Source organism: Bufo gargarizans, chromosome 6 (genome assembly GCF_014858855.1).
Source record: "Bufo gargarizans isolate SCDJY-AF-19 chromosome 6, ASM1485885v1, whole genome shotgun sequence".
Lineage (NCBI taxonomy): Eukaryota > Metazoa > Chordata > Amphibia > Anura > Bufonidae > Bufo > Bufo gargarizans.
This window is the reverse complement of record NC_058085.1, coordinates 52,417,431-52,432,838: the sequence shown is the minus strand read 5'-3', so window position 1 is coordinate 52,432,838 and position 15,408 is coordinate 52,417,431. Positions and strand designations below refer to the sequence as shown.

General features: G+C 45.8%; 1 protein-coding gene across 1 annotated transcript in view; it reads left to right on the top strand.

The window, feature by feature from the left end:
• Positions 1-11,216, top strand: part of LOC122941255 (alpha-N-acetylgalactosaminide alpha-2,6-sialyltransferase 2-like) — an 84,291-nt gene extending 73,075 nt beyond the window's left edge. The window contains exons 8-9 of the mRNA XM_044298345.1: positions 285-384; positions 9,538-11,216. Coding sequence (XP_044154280.1) covers positions 285-384; positions 9,538-9,708 — 271 coding nt within the window. The 3' untranslated portion in view covers positions 9,709-11,216. The remainder of the gene's footprint in view (positions 1-284; positions 385-9,537) is intronic.
• The last annotated feature ends 4,192 nt before the right edge of the window (positions 11,217-15,408 follow it).

Here is a 15,408-nt window from a genome sequence, read left to right as displayed (position 1 = left end):
GACCTGCGAGAGTGGACAGCTCTGCCCATGGTGCCATAATGTGGCCATACTAAGCTAAACAAACAGTGCCATACCAACACTTCGGTAGTGACTGAGAGCCATAAATTGCCCACTGTGGCACACAGTGCCATACTTTGTGCCTGATACAACAGTGTGCACACAATGCCATACTGTTGGCAGACAAATAGGGCCCACGTGCTATCAGTTGGCGCCACTCGTGGCCTGAACATCTGGTGCGTCCGCCATCAACCTCCAGCTTAATTTATACTGATTTACTTTCCCAGGTTCCTCAATGATCCAATTTTAAGGACAACGAGTCGTGACATTTATCGGGCATCTACAGGAGCCTCTCTGCTGCTGGCTGCTATACACACTTGTGACCAGGTGAGGGAGCACTTCATTGGGAAGCAGCATGGTTACCCACTAGCACTATATTAATTATGCCTTCCCTATCTGCTCTGCCATATCTGACATGTTAGAGGGGTTGTTCTGTGATGCTCATATGGGAAGGGGGCCTGTGGGCTTGGGGGTCTCCATGATTTACATTATTATTAAAGTCATGGAGAATAGGAGCCTATTGCTCTGCAGATCATGGGCTCAGAGGGAGTGTGTCCAGCTGTAGTTGACCCCATCATTTGTCACGATATGTAGCATGAAGAGCCCCTAGTAATCAAAGGTTATTCCAAAATGTCTTAGCGATATTTCCTATTCCTTCACTGTCATGAGATAGTGATATCAACCCCATTTGCCCTAGACTATCAGGTATGCTGATATTACCCCACCTGTCGTAGACCACTAGGAATGCTTACATTAATCCCCTTCACAGCTGTAGACCACTAGTAATACAAACCGGATTCCCCAAAAGTTGGGACACTAAACAAATTGTGAATAAAAACTGAATGCAATGATGTGGAGATGGCAAATGTCAATATTTTATTTGTAATAGAACGTAGATGACAGATCAAACGTTTAATCCGAGTAAATGTATCATTTAAAAGGAAAAATAAGTTGATTCAAATTTTCATGGTGTCAACAAATCCCCAAAAAGTTGGGACAAGTAGCAATAAGAGGCTGGAAAAAGTAAATTTGACCATAACGAAGAGCTGGAAGACCAATTAACACTAATTAGGTCAATTGGCAACATGATTGGGTATAAAAAGAGCTTCTCAGAGTGGCAGTGTCTCTCAGAAGCCAAGATGGGTAGAGGATCACCAATTCCCACAATGTTGCGCAGAAAGATAGTGGAGCAATATCAGAAAGGTGTTACCCAGCGAAACATTGCAAAGACTTTGCATCTATCATCATCAACTGTGCATAACATCATCCGAAGATTCAGAGAATCTGGAACAATCTCTGGTCAAGGCCGTAAAACCATACTGGATGCCCGTGATCTCCGGGCCCTTAAACGACACTGCACCACAAACAGGAATGCTACTGTAAAGGAAATCACAGAATGGGCTCAGGAATACTTCCAGAAACCATTGTCAGTGAACACAATCCACCGTGCCATCCGCCGTTGCCAGCTGAAACTCTACAGTGCAAAGAAGAAGCCATTTCTAAGCAAGATCCACAAGCTCAGGCGTTTTCACTGGGCCAGGGATCATTTAAAATGGAGTGTGGCAAAATGGAAGACTGTTCTGTGGTCAGACGAGTCACGATTCGAAGTTCTTTTTGGAAATCTGGGACGCCATGTCATCCGCACCAAAGAGGACAAGGACAACCCAAGTTGTTATCAACGCTCAGTTCAGAAGCCTGCATCTCTGATGGTATGGGGTTGCATGAGTGCGTGTGGCATGGGCAGCTTGCATGTCTGGAAAGGCACCATCAATGCAGAAAAATATATTCAGGTTCTAGAACAACATATGCTCCCATCCAGACGTCATCTCTTTTAGGGAAGACCCTGCATTTTTCAACAAGATAATGCCAGACCACATTCTGCATCAATCACAACATCATGGCTGCGTAGGAGAAGGATCCGGGTACTGAAATGGCCAGTCTGCAGTCCAGATCTTTCACCTATAGAGAACATTTGGCGCATCATAAAGAGGAAGGTGCAACAAAGGAGGCCCGAGACGATTGGACAGTTAGAGGCCTGTATTAGACAAGAATGGGAGAGCATTCCTATTTCTAAACTTGAGAAACCGGTCTCCTCGGTCCCCAGACGTCTGTTGAGTGTTGTAAGAAGAAGGGGAGATGCCACACAGTGGTGAAAATGGCCTTGTCCCAACTTTTTGGGGATTTGTTGACACCATGAAATTCTGATTCAACATATTTTTCCCTTAAAATGGTACATTTTCTCAGTTTAAACTTTCGTTCTGTGATTTATGTTCTATTCTGAATAAAATATTAGAAGTTGGCACCTCCACATCATTGCATTCAGTTTTTATTCACGATTTGTATAGTGTCCCAACTTTTTTGGAATCCGGTTTGTAATAATAAAGCAGGTTTTTATTTTATTGTCACTCTGTGACACGTTTCGGCACCAGCCAGTGCCTTTGTCAAACAGTGAAACACCACCATAGCAAACAAACTTAAATACCCCGCCAAAATCCCAAAACCCTGACGTCTTGTTGTCAGGCTAACTAAATAAACAATGAAGTCACACCTGAAGGTGCGTGTGGAATGGAGATCAGCAGTCCACTGCATCAGTGAGTTCCGGAAGAAAAATGAATCATCTCACGGTCATTTGCGCTGTAACTCGAAACCCTACAGGAGTTCACATCATCCATTAACTTGATCAGACCTGAGCTCCAGTTCACATTACATTGGGATATGCAACGTATTTCATTCCTGGACACTTGGGTTATCAAGGGGGGGCGGTAGATGCAAGACAGATCTTTTTGTTAAAAGGGGTATTCCCATCTTAGACAATGGGGGCATATCGCTAGGGCCTGCACCTATATCAAGAACGGAGCAGGGAGCGCTGTGGCTGGAGGACCCCAGATTTTCCAGGGTTCGTCCACCACCAAGCGCTAATCCTCGCCTCTCCCATGGAAGTGAATGGGAGCGTGCCGCGCATGCGCAGTCCATGCTCCCATTCATTTCTATGGGGCAAACGGCAATAGCCAAACCAGCGCTCGGCTATTTTCAGCGGCCCCATAAAAATGAATGGAGGGTGGCTGCGCATGCGTAGTGCGCTCTCCTTCACTTTCGGGGCTCCGTTCTCAATATAGGTGCGGGACCCGCGCCTATAAGACAATGGGGGCATATCCTAGCGATATGCCCCCATTGTCTGAGATGAGAAAACCCCTTTAAGAGCACAGATCGCAACAGTCTACTAACATACAGCAGCCATTAAAAAATCTCTCCCCTATTCCCAATTCCAGCAAGTGAATCGGATAGTCAGTGACCCAGATACTCGGGGGGGAAAAAGGCTATAAGACATGACAACTAAATCTAAGCAGAGAGGGTATCCCGCACAAAAGGAAAAGGATAAATACACCACAACCAACAGACCACAAGGAGAAAAAAAAACGCGCCTACCTTTCATTGTAAAATATAATCCCTGGATGAATAGAGTGGGATCGGTCATCAACAAACACTGGAGTGTTGTAACCAGAGCGGACATAGGCAGTAGTAGAGTGGAACCAAGACAAAGGGTTCTCTCCACAGCCAAAAAAGGCACCTTTCCATGTATAAATTGTACACATTGCTCCCATGTGATACACCCACATACCGGGGAGAGGACCCCCACACGCGGTTTCTTCACATGTGACAGTAGATTTATCATTTACACTTTAAAATGCCCCTATGGATTAGGTAATGTGGGGGAGACATCCACGCGGATAAAGGAAAGACTACTACCGATCCCACATCATTTCCACACACACAAGCACAATATATCCGGATTGTGGAGGAGGCACCATTACCCCGACGTGGAGGGAACAGGATTGAGACTCTGATGAGATGTGAGGCATACCGGATCCACCGTCTTCAGACCCTTAAACCGAAGGGAATATGCGCTCAACAGCTTTCTGGAATTGCGCTGCTTTATTTCCTAGTATTTCTGTATTCTTATATGATATTTCTACAGCGCAATTTCTACATGGATGGTTCATTTTTCCTCCGGAACTCACCGATGCAGTGGACTGCTGATCTCCATTCCACACGCACCTTCAGCTGGGATTTCATTGTTTATTTGGTTACCCTGACAACGCGACTTTGGGGATTTTGGCGGGGTATTTAAATTTGTTTGCTATGGTGGTGTTTCACTGTTTGACAAAGGCACTGCTGGTGCCGAAACACGTCACAGAGTGAAGATAAAAAGAAAAACTCACGGCAATATTGGAGTGTCAGTGTAACGTTACATTACCCTACTTCGTGAGATTTCCCTACCTTGTAACTTCCGGTCGCACCGGAAATGACGTAAGAAGCGTGCCGGAGTTGTGCCGATCTGTGCATGCGCAAAACGACGGTTTAGGGAAATCTCACAGCGGAGTTTAGCTGGACACCGGGACACTGCGCATGCGCCGGAGATCCTCACCAGCCTTACAGTAGGGAAGAATTACGGCCAAGTGCGCATGCGCGGCTAACTACAGAACATCCATCCGATCTCCGCGCCTGCACCGTGTGGGGGTAGGGAGATCTGATGGCCATTTTTTCTGTTCAATAAATATATATATGTATATATTTATTTAACAGAAAAAATGGCCATCAGATCTCCCTACCCCTACACTGTGCAGGCGCGGAGAGCGGCACAACTGTGAGATTTCCCTAAACCGTAGTTTTGCGCATACACAGATCGGCACAACTCCCGCACGTCTCCTCACGTCATTTCCGGTGCGACCGGAAGTTACGAGGTAGGGAAATCTCACGAAGTAGGGTAATGTAACGTTACACCGGACCTGCTTTATTATTATTACTATTGGGGATGCAACGCTAAGACTGTGCACCGACACGCTATCACACAGTCGGCACTGATCTATATGATATGACTCAGCTGTAGACCACTAGGGATGTTGCTATTAACCCCATCTGTTCTAGACCTCCAGGGATGCTGATATTAACCCCATCTGTCCTAGACCTCCAGGGATGCTGATATTAACCCCATCTGTCCTAGACCTCCAGGGATGCTGATATTAACCCCATCTGTCCTACATCACAAGGGATGCTAATAACTCCATCTAACCTAAACTACGCTGATAAGGGACGCTGATATTAACCTATCTGTCCTAGACCTCCAGAGATGCTGAATTATTCCCATCTGTCACTGACCACTAGGGATAGCGATATTAACCCCATCTGCCCTAGACCACCAGGGATGCTGACATTAACCCCATCTGCGCTAGACCACAAGCGATGGTGATATTAGCTCCATATGTCCTAGACCTCCAGTGATGCTTACATTAACCCCTTCACAGAAGGAAACCACCATGGATGCTAATATTAACCACATCTGCCTTATACCACCAGGGATGCTGATATTAACCCCCTCTCTCCTAGACCACCAGGGATGCAAATGGAATTTATCATGTAGGTAAAGGTAATACAAGGCACCTCCTAATTAATTGGGATTGTCCATATTGCCTCCTTTCCATCACATTATATACTGCTCATTTCCATGGCTACAACCACCCTGGAATCCAGTAGCGGTGGTCGTGCTTGCACAATATACGAAAAAGCACTGGCCTCTCTGGTGTTCGGGCCCGTGGAAGCGTGAATAAGCACACATACGCAGCAGCTCCCGACCTGGCCCCTGCGTATATATGATGCAGCAGTGGCCATAACCCCTGGAAATGAGCACTGTATGATGTGATGGAAAAGAGAATCCAGCCAGCAAAGGAGGCAATACAGGCAATCACAATATATTAGTAAGTGCCTTGTTTTATAGTGTCTACGTGATAAATGCCATTTGCTGAAGTGAGACAACCTATTTAACTCCATCTGTCCTAGACCACCAGGGATGCTGACATTAACTGCATCTATCCTAGACCACCAGGGATACTGACATTAACTGCATCTATCCTAGACCACCAGGGATACTGACATTAACTGCATCTATCCTAGACCACCAGGGATACTGACATTAACTACATCTTCACTAGACCACCAGGGATGATGTCATTAACTACATCTTCACTAAACCACCAGGATGATGACATTAACTGCATCTTCACTAGACCACCTGGGATACTGACATTAACTGCATCTATCCTAGACCACCAGGGATACTGACATTAACTGCATCTTCACTAGACCACCAGGGATACTGACATTAACTACATCTATCCTAGACCAGAGATACTGACATTAACTGCATCTTCACTAGACCACCAGGGATACTGATAACTGCATCTTCACTAGACCACCAGGGATGCTGACATTAAATCCATCTATCCTAGTCCACCAGGGATGCTGACATTAACTGCATATTCACTTGACCACCAGAGATACCGACATTAACTCCATCGATCCTAGACCACCAGGGATGCTGACATTAAATCCATCTATCCTAGACCACCAGAGATACTGACATTAACTACATCTTCACTAGACCACCAGGATGATGACATTAACTACATCTTCACTAGCCCACCAGGATGATGATATTAACTGCATCTTCACTAGACCACCAGGGATGCTGACATTAACTCCATCTATCCTAGACCACCAGAGATACTGACATTAACTGCATCTTCACTAGACCACCTGGGATGCTGACATCAACTGCATCTATCCTAGACCACCAGAGATACTGACATTAACTGCATCTTCACTTGACCACCAGGGATGCTGACATTAACTCCATTTATCCTAGACCACCAGGGATACTGACATTAACTACATCTATCCTAGACCACCAGAGATACCGACATTAACTGCATCTTCACTAGACCACCAGGGATGCTGACATTAACTGCATCTTCACTAGACCACCATGGATACTGACATTAACTCCATGTATCCTAGACCACCAGGGATACTGACATAAACTGCATCTTCACTTGACCACCTGGGATGCTGACATTAACTACATCTATCCTAGACCACCAGAGATACTGACATTAACTGCATCTTCACTTGACCACCAGGGATGCTGACATTAACTCCATTTATCCTAGACCACCAGGGATACCGACATTAACTGCATCTTCACTAGACCACCAGGGATGCTGACATTAACTGCATCTTCACTAGACCACCAGGGATACTGACATTAACTCTATGTATCCTAGACCACCAGGGATACTGACATAAACTGCATCTTCACTAGACTACCAGGATGATGACATTAACAGCATCTTCACTAGACTACCAGGATGATGACATTAACAGCATCTTCACTAGACCACCAGGAACGCTGACATTAACCCCTTTGCTTTACAGATATTGCATAATAAACAGTCAGTTTAATGCTACATGGACACGACAGTTGTTTTATGCGGTCCGCAAAAAGCGGATCCGTGTTCCTGTTTTTTTTATATCCGTTCCATTTGTCCGCAAATTTTGTAGGTTGTGTTTCCGTGTGTCTTCAGGTTTTTGTTGCGGTCCGTCCAAAAAAACTAAGGCTGTAATTCTTGAAATTTAATATATAGAGGTTTTCCAGCTACCATCCGCAAAAAAAAAAAACGGATGCGGATGACATATGGATGGCTTCCGTTGGTCTTCCGCATTTTTTTGCAGACCCATTGACTTCAATGGGTCCGCAAAACGTTTATTGTGGACAAGAATAGGACATGCAATACTTTTTTTTTACGGACGGGAAACACGGACAGCAGACGCGGAAAAGAAATGGTTGACTACACTGAAATTTTAACGGCTCCATAGAAATGCATAGGTAACCATCCCATCAGCCAAAAAAAAACGGAGCGGGCGCAGAGAAAAACAACTGTTGTGTGCATGTAGCCTTATCCTGCCAATATTTCCTGTTAGTAACAAGGTGGCAACACTAATTACATAGTTGGGCCTTCTTCCAAATATTCGTAGGTGCGGATACAGGCAAATATTGAGTAGGACTCTACTGTTTACATAATAAAGTACGGTTAAATCAGGAAGAAACCGTAAGTCAACAACGTACTTGTGCTAAGGAGCAGCACAATTACTCAGTTTATTTCCGGAATTTTACATGTGCCAATAGTAGATTGGAAACAGCTGTGACAAGATCGCCACCTAGTGGATGGGAATGGCACTAAAAGGTTATTAACAAAACACTATACAACCGTTATGTATCATCAAGTCTATCTTAACGGGATTGTACAAGATGAAATATATATGGCTGCTCCCCCCCCCCCCCAAAAAAAAACAGTGCCACACCTTTCTACAGGTTGTGGGTGGTATTGCAGTTCAGTCCCATTCACTTCAATGGAGATGTGCTGTAGTACCAAATACAGCCCCCTCCTGGAGACCCCTTTCATGGTTGCAAACATTTGAGAACTTTTTTCTAGGGACACAGAGGATGTTTTATTGGGGTTTGGGTTTGGTATGGAGTGGGGTGTGTTGTGGCATGGCTTGTCAGAGAGTGAAGTGTGTTTAGAATAAACCCTTTTTCCCCCAAATATTCCCTGTATATTGTCCCCTCTATAAGGACCTTACAGTGAGAACAGAATAGAGGGAGATATATGCCCACAACAGTGATCTCAGATCCCATTAATCCAGACCGGACCCCAAAATGATTCTATTTCCCATAATTTACACATTTTCCAAGTATTGAAATCTCAGCATCAGGAGTTCTCCCATGTATGAAAATCATATATAGTATAGCACTTCAAATGATCTTTCTAACAAAGCTAGAACCAGCCCTGTACCTCACATGGATCCAGAGATCTCCCCATTCATTGCTCCAATTGTTCTGCTAGATTAATTTCAAGCTGGCAGTTGGGGGGGGGGGGGGCATGTCCTGTCTGATGCAGCTGGTGACAGTTGAAGGATGGAACTGAGCATGTGCTTCCATCTCTGTGAACAGGACAAAGAAATTAGAAAAAGAGCAACCAGCAGATGGCGCTACATGGATAGATTTCATTGAATAACTCCGTAGCTATGCTACATTTGTAATGACATGCAATTACAGAAGTATTCAGATCAGGATGCTGGTTAGAAAACCGTAGAATATTATTTGCGGGACATCCCCTTTAAGGGTATGGCTGCATGTAGACATTGGTCGCAGTCAGGTATGCAGGCACATTGCAGTGTAGCGGTGATCTCATAGAAATGAATGGGGTCGCGGTGCATGTGTGCCGCAACTACGACTCCTGAATCGCGGAAAAAATCCAACTCTTTTTTGCGATTCAGGGGTCACAGTTGCGCAACATGCATTCCAACTCCATTCATTTCTATGGGCTCTGCAATGCCCCTGCGTACATGACCGCGACCAGTGTCGCCATGTAGGCGTACCCTTAATGGCGAAGGTTCCCCTGGTAGGTCTCTGAGAAAGGAAGGTGGCGATAGGGGGCGCAGAAGTAGCACTCACCCGCTCCTTATAATGAAACCATTTTATTGATTCCATGGTAGTGGTCACCTCCCACCCAAACACCACCACCCCCAAAGGGGTCACCTTATGGCCACATCGAGATTAACCACTGCCTCTCTTGTCCCCTCCAGGTCAGCGCTTATGGGTTCATGACGCCAAACTATAAGACATTTTCCGACCACTACTTTGACTCCACCTACAAGCCGGTCATCTTCTATTCAAACCACAACTTCCGTAAGGAGATGAACCTCTGGCAGAAGCTGCACAATGCCGGGGTAATGAAGCTCTACATGAGGGACTGAGGTTGGAGGAGCCGGACCCAGTCATCCCAAATAAGGACTCCACTGGCAACCTCAGGGGTGGGTACATGAGATGCCACCCTCCTGCCAGCTCTCTGCTTTGGCAGGTTACTTCATTGACGTTATCGCTCCGATTCGACCATGTGATGGTCTCTTGTGAAAAGGACCAGTGGCTTGCCCATGAGGGTTATCTTCGGAGGGCACAGGCTGGACCTCCAGCGAGGACCGTAATGCAGTTTCCAACCAACTGTGAAGAATTTTTTTTTTTTTTTATCCAAAACTTGAAAAGCATTTTCTTTACCTCCAGTCCTTATCTGCATTCTGGAAAGAGGGGTGGCCACCACAGCTTTTTGAGACAGCTAGAGTGAAATTCCTTTTTGCCTGCATCGGATAATCCGGAAAAGTTCATGAATTTATTTTCTTTAATCATTTAGAAATGTTGGTCATCTGGATCAGATCTACAATGTAATATGGACCAGGAGTAGAAGACCAAGCAGAAGGAACCAATTAGGAAATTCTTGATGAGAAATTAGCTGACACCTCTGACACAAAGTTGCTTGTTTCTTCTGCAGAGGCCACTACTGGGGAAATGTGGTATTACATTTTGCCCATGTTGCTCGCATCACTCTGAAGTCTGGCTAATAGAGAGGGAGGGGTCCCAACCAGGAAATGTCCTCCATCAACTGCGGAGTCCCAACCAGGGAATGTCCTCCATCAACTGCGGATTAAGTGGCCCAAAGACACCGGGCTGTTCCTCAAGCCTGGGTCCCATGGGATAAAAAAAATTACACCCCCCCAGCCCTAATGCTAAAGACATACCCTGACATTAAATTCAGCACTACCAAACATACAGGAGAATGCAGTACCACATACCTATTACATCCAGTGAGGTCTCCTCTGATGTAGACATTCTGTTTCATCATCTTCTCCAAGGAAGCAGATGCCATCTTAGGTTGATGCCACACAAACATCTTTGGTTCCTTGCTTTTCTCTCATCCTCTTCCTTCTGGTGCCCCAACAATGTTATCCTGCTGCTGCCGCCAATACTGTGCCAACTAAGCGCTGCAGAATTAGTAGCGCTATATAAGTGTGTATAATAAATAAACTGTGCTCCCCAATGCCCCAAAATACTATACTGCAGAAATAATAGTACCATACAGATAGTCCCCCTCATAATAAGATTAGTCCCAAAAGCCCTATCAATAGTAATTCTCTCCCAGAGTGCCCTCATTAGTAATAAACCCCCTAAATTGCCCCAATAGTGATTATTTCCCTGAGTGCCCCCATTAGTAGTAGTGCCCTCCATATTGTTTTCACTAATAAAAATGCCCCCATAGTACTCTCAGTAGTAACAATGTACCCATAGTGCCCCAGTAATAAAGTAATAATAATAGTAATAAAGCCCCCCCTACAGTGGCCCCAGGAGTGATAAAGCCTCTCTATAAGGCTGGGTTCAGACCTGAGTGTTTTACAGCGCGTTCCTACGCGCTGTAAAACGCTCAACAGGCAACAACCAATGATTCCCTATGGGCATGGTTCTCACCTGAGCGTTTTACAGCGCGTACGATCGCGCTGTAAAACGCCCGACGCCCCAAGAAGTACATGAGCTTCTTTGGAGCATCTTGTCGCGCGTTCCCGTACATAGACTTCAGCGGGAACGCGCGACAATGGGCGTTCGCTTGTCTCTGTATGCGCGATTGCAAACGCCCGTACAATCGCGCATACAGAGTGTACGTTCAAGGTCTGAACCCAGCGTCAGGCCTTCCTATAGAGCCTGCAGTAGCAATAATGCCTCGCTATAATGGCCACAGTAGTAATAATGCGCCCAGTCATAATATGGCCACACCAGTGCCCCTAGTAGTTATAAAGCCCCCCATGCGGAGCACTTAGTAGCCATAATGTCACGCTTTAAAGCCCCAGTTTACCTCTTGAAGTGCCTTGCAGTAGTAGTGACAAAGAAAAATAAAAAAAATCGCTCCCGCAAGCTGTGATGCAAACCACAGTCCTGACTTCTGGCCTGAGTTACCTGCATCATCGCGATGACATCATCGTGCTACCTGTGACCCGACACAAGCATCACGATGATGTCATTGCATTCTGACTGCTTGTGCCGCTCTACGGCCTTATAGGCTTCAGGCCCAGTGGCCTTTTGAGAGTGAATGGCTGGGGTAACAGCCATCGGTATCCGGACCCCCGCCACAGTATTCAAATTAGGGGCACTGGGCAGACTGTCCGAGGCAAAAGCCCTGAATGTTTTGACCTAGAGTTGTGCAGGAATATTGATGGGCGTTTTGGGCGGCAATCCAAAATGTCCTATTATGATCCGCCATTGCCCTCCATATGCCTTAATACGGTATATAGACAGGTAATGTACTATTGGGACAGCCCCTTTAAGGTTCTTCAACCTTACAACTGAAATTCATATCCATTTTTTTGTTTTCAGTACTGCAGACTATTTACTAATCCATTAGATCCCATGATGATGGCTTCAAGGAATTTTCATGTCGATTTGCCAGTCTGTGGAAAAGCTCTGAGGGAGATACAATGGCCGCCTTGTTAGTTGTCACCCAAGGGCCAAGGACTTAAATTATTAATTTATTTTATTTTTCATGGGATAATTGTGAGAATAATGAGATGCACAGGAGAATTACTGTATTTTTGTAAGATTCTAATAAATTTTAGTTTTTTTTTTTTAAATTTAATTTATGGGTTGTGTTTTTCTCTACAAGGTTAGCTTTAACAATTGCCTTCTCTGTCTTATAGCAGACAAAAGGGTAGCCACCTAAAGGTGGCACTAGAGAGTCGGTTTTCTTCCTGATGAAGGAGAGCTATAATTAATCCCACCAGCAGGTGGCAGCTTTAAACAGGGCAACTGCTTCCTGCCCATGTCAGGACTAGAAGGATCCAGGTGGTGAGTACAAGACGTGATGGGTCCAGGAGGCTGTGGCACATTCAGATGGCTGTAGTGGACCACACATGGCCACAACCATAATAGAAAATGCCTAATCCTGTCCGTGATTGCGGACAAGAATAGGACATGCTCTATCCTTTCCGCGGAACGGAACCACGAAACCTGGCTTCTTTTGCAGTCCCATTGAAATGAATGGGTCCGCAATATTGCAGGACGGGTGCGGACCCGTTCATACTGTTCATCTGTCTGAATGGACCCTAATAGTGCAGTACCCGAGAACAGAATCACTGCAAAGGGTTAACTGATGTAATGTTATACTGTTAAGTTAAATGTTGTGATTTGCTATATATGTGTACCCTGACAATTAACCAGGGCCTAAACCTTGGCTCATCCTGCTAGGTTTTCAGGTGATGGACTTGGGTCCGCCCCTGATTTATGAGAAAGTCTGTCTGCTCTTAAGGTTGCTACAGTGAAGAACTGCATGTGCATTCTCCTCAGAGCTAGGCCCGAACTCAGGGAACCTTCGTCTCTGAGACTTCTACAGGTAGGGTTGCCACCTTGCTGGTATTTTATAGGCCTAGCAGGTATTTTGTTCAAAAAGTGTTAGTTTTTTTTTTTGTTTCTGTTTTTACGGCAGTATTTTCTGTCAAGGTCCCCTGTCCACCGCAGTATAAGCGCTCTACACACAGTACAGCCACTACGGAACGCGCAATACGTATGAAACTAATCATTACCACAGGACACCAGTAACATCCTTCTACTGGAGCTGAAGGACCCGTGATGACGTCACAGTCATGTGATCAGTGCAAGGGGTGGAGCTCAGCAGTGCAGAGAAATGGCGATGAAGACTTGTGATGACATCATGGGACATGAGGGGAAGTGAAGAATCGTTAATTTCTAACGATAATTTGTTTTCCCTTAGTCCTAACAGCAGCACAGATGGGGTTAACTGCCCCTGTGGACTGGTAGGACCGGCGGAATTTTAATGAGCCCAAGAACCAATAAACGATCTTCAGCTCCCTGAAAGGGAGGAGATCACCCCCCAGCCCACCGTGTTTTTAACAAGCATAATGTATTTAGGGTGGGATATTTGTGTGCTGCTGTTAGGACTAAGGGAAAACAAATTATCGTTAGAAATTAACGATTCCCTTACGTCCTCAACAGCAGCACAGATGGGGAGATAGCAAGAAGAATCCCCTAGGGAGGGTCCTCATGCCTGGCAGAACTAAGAACAGTCTGCCCAAAAGCCGAAAACTCTGCCATCCTAGCATCTATCCTATAATGGGAGATGAAGGTTGACTCAGAGCTCCAGGAGGCCGCCTTACAGATCAACTCTAAGGGGAGGAGTCTTCTCTCCGCAACCGAGGTGGAGACCGCCCTAGTAGAATGGGCCCTCACAAACTCGGGAGGATCTAAGGATTGGGAGACGAAAGCTTCCATAATGGCCTCCTTGATCCAGCGACTAATGGTGGCTTTAGACGCTTTACGGCCTTTAGACTTACCGGCAAACAGGATAAGAAGATTCTCATCTATCCTGAACTCACTAGATCTATCCACATAGATCTGGAGGCATCTTGAAATATCCAGCGGGTCTCTAGCTGGAGTATCAGAGGAGGAGGCTGTAAACAAAACTGGTAAAGATATTACCTGATTGATGTTCTGGAAAGTAGGCACCTTAGGCCTGAAGTAAGGTAAAAACTTCAGGAGTACTCTATCCTGTAGAAAAATAATGTACGGGTGATTTGCGGAGAAAGCCAGCAATTCAGAAACTCTTTTGGCTGAAGCTATAGCCAGAAGAAAGACCATCTTTAAAGTCAAAAATTTAAAATTTACTTCCTCCAAGAGCTCGAAGGGGGGAGATGCTAGCCCCCTGAGCACTACTGAAAGATCCCACTGGGGGATAGGTTTCAGTATAGTAGGCTTTAGTCTTTCAGCTCCCTTCAGGAAGCGTTTGATGAGTGGGTCCCGAGAATGTGGCCTGTTGAGACAGGCCGAGATGGCATAAACCTGTACCTTCAAGGTAGCTGGAGATAGGCCTCTATCTAATCCATCCTGAAGAAATTGAAGTATCGCAGGAAGGGGCGGATCTGCAGACGCCACCTGTCTGGAATCACACCATGCCTCGAAGATTCTCATGATCCTGGAGTAGGCCTTCTTTGTAGACTCTGCTCGGGAATGCGACAAAGTTCTCAGGACCGACTCGGAAAGCCCTTCTATATTGGGAAGGGACTGATCAACCTCCAGGCTTTCAGGTTGAACCTGTGCAGATCTGGGCAGAGGTGAGTGTCCCACGACACCAGGGTCTGCTCCGGGGGGAGTCTCCAGTATTGTCCCCGACTCATCTGAATGAGCTGGGTAAACCAGGATCTTCTGGGCCAAAACGGTATGATAGCTATTACCGAGGCCTGATCCTGACGGATTTTCATCAATACCCTCGGTATCATGGAAAAGGGAGGGAAGATGTAAGCCAGCCTGAACCTCCACGGTATTGACAGAGCATCTATCGCCAGGGGGTTGTCTTCCCTGTAGAGGGAACAGAACCTCATCACCTTGGTGTTGAACCTGGTTGCCATGAGATCCACTTCTGGCATACCCCATCTGTGAACTAGCTGCCTGAAGATCTCCGGATGCAGAGACCACTCCATGGTCGATAAATCCTCGACTTAAGCGGTCCGCTATCATATTGAGGGAGCCTGGAATATGAACGGCAGATAGATGGGAAAGGTTCAGCTCTGCCCACTGAAGAATTACCCCGATCTCTGACAGAAGGGGCAATGATCTTGTGCCTCCCT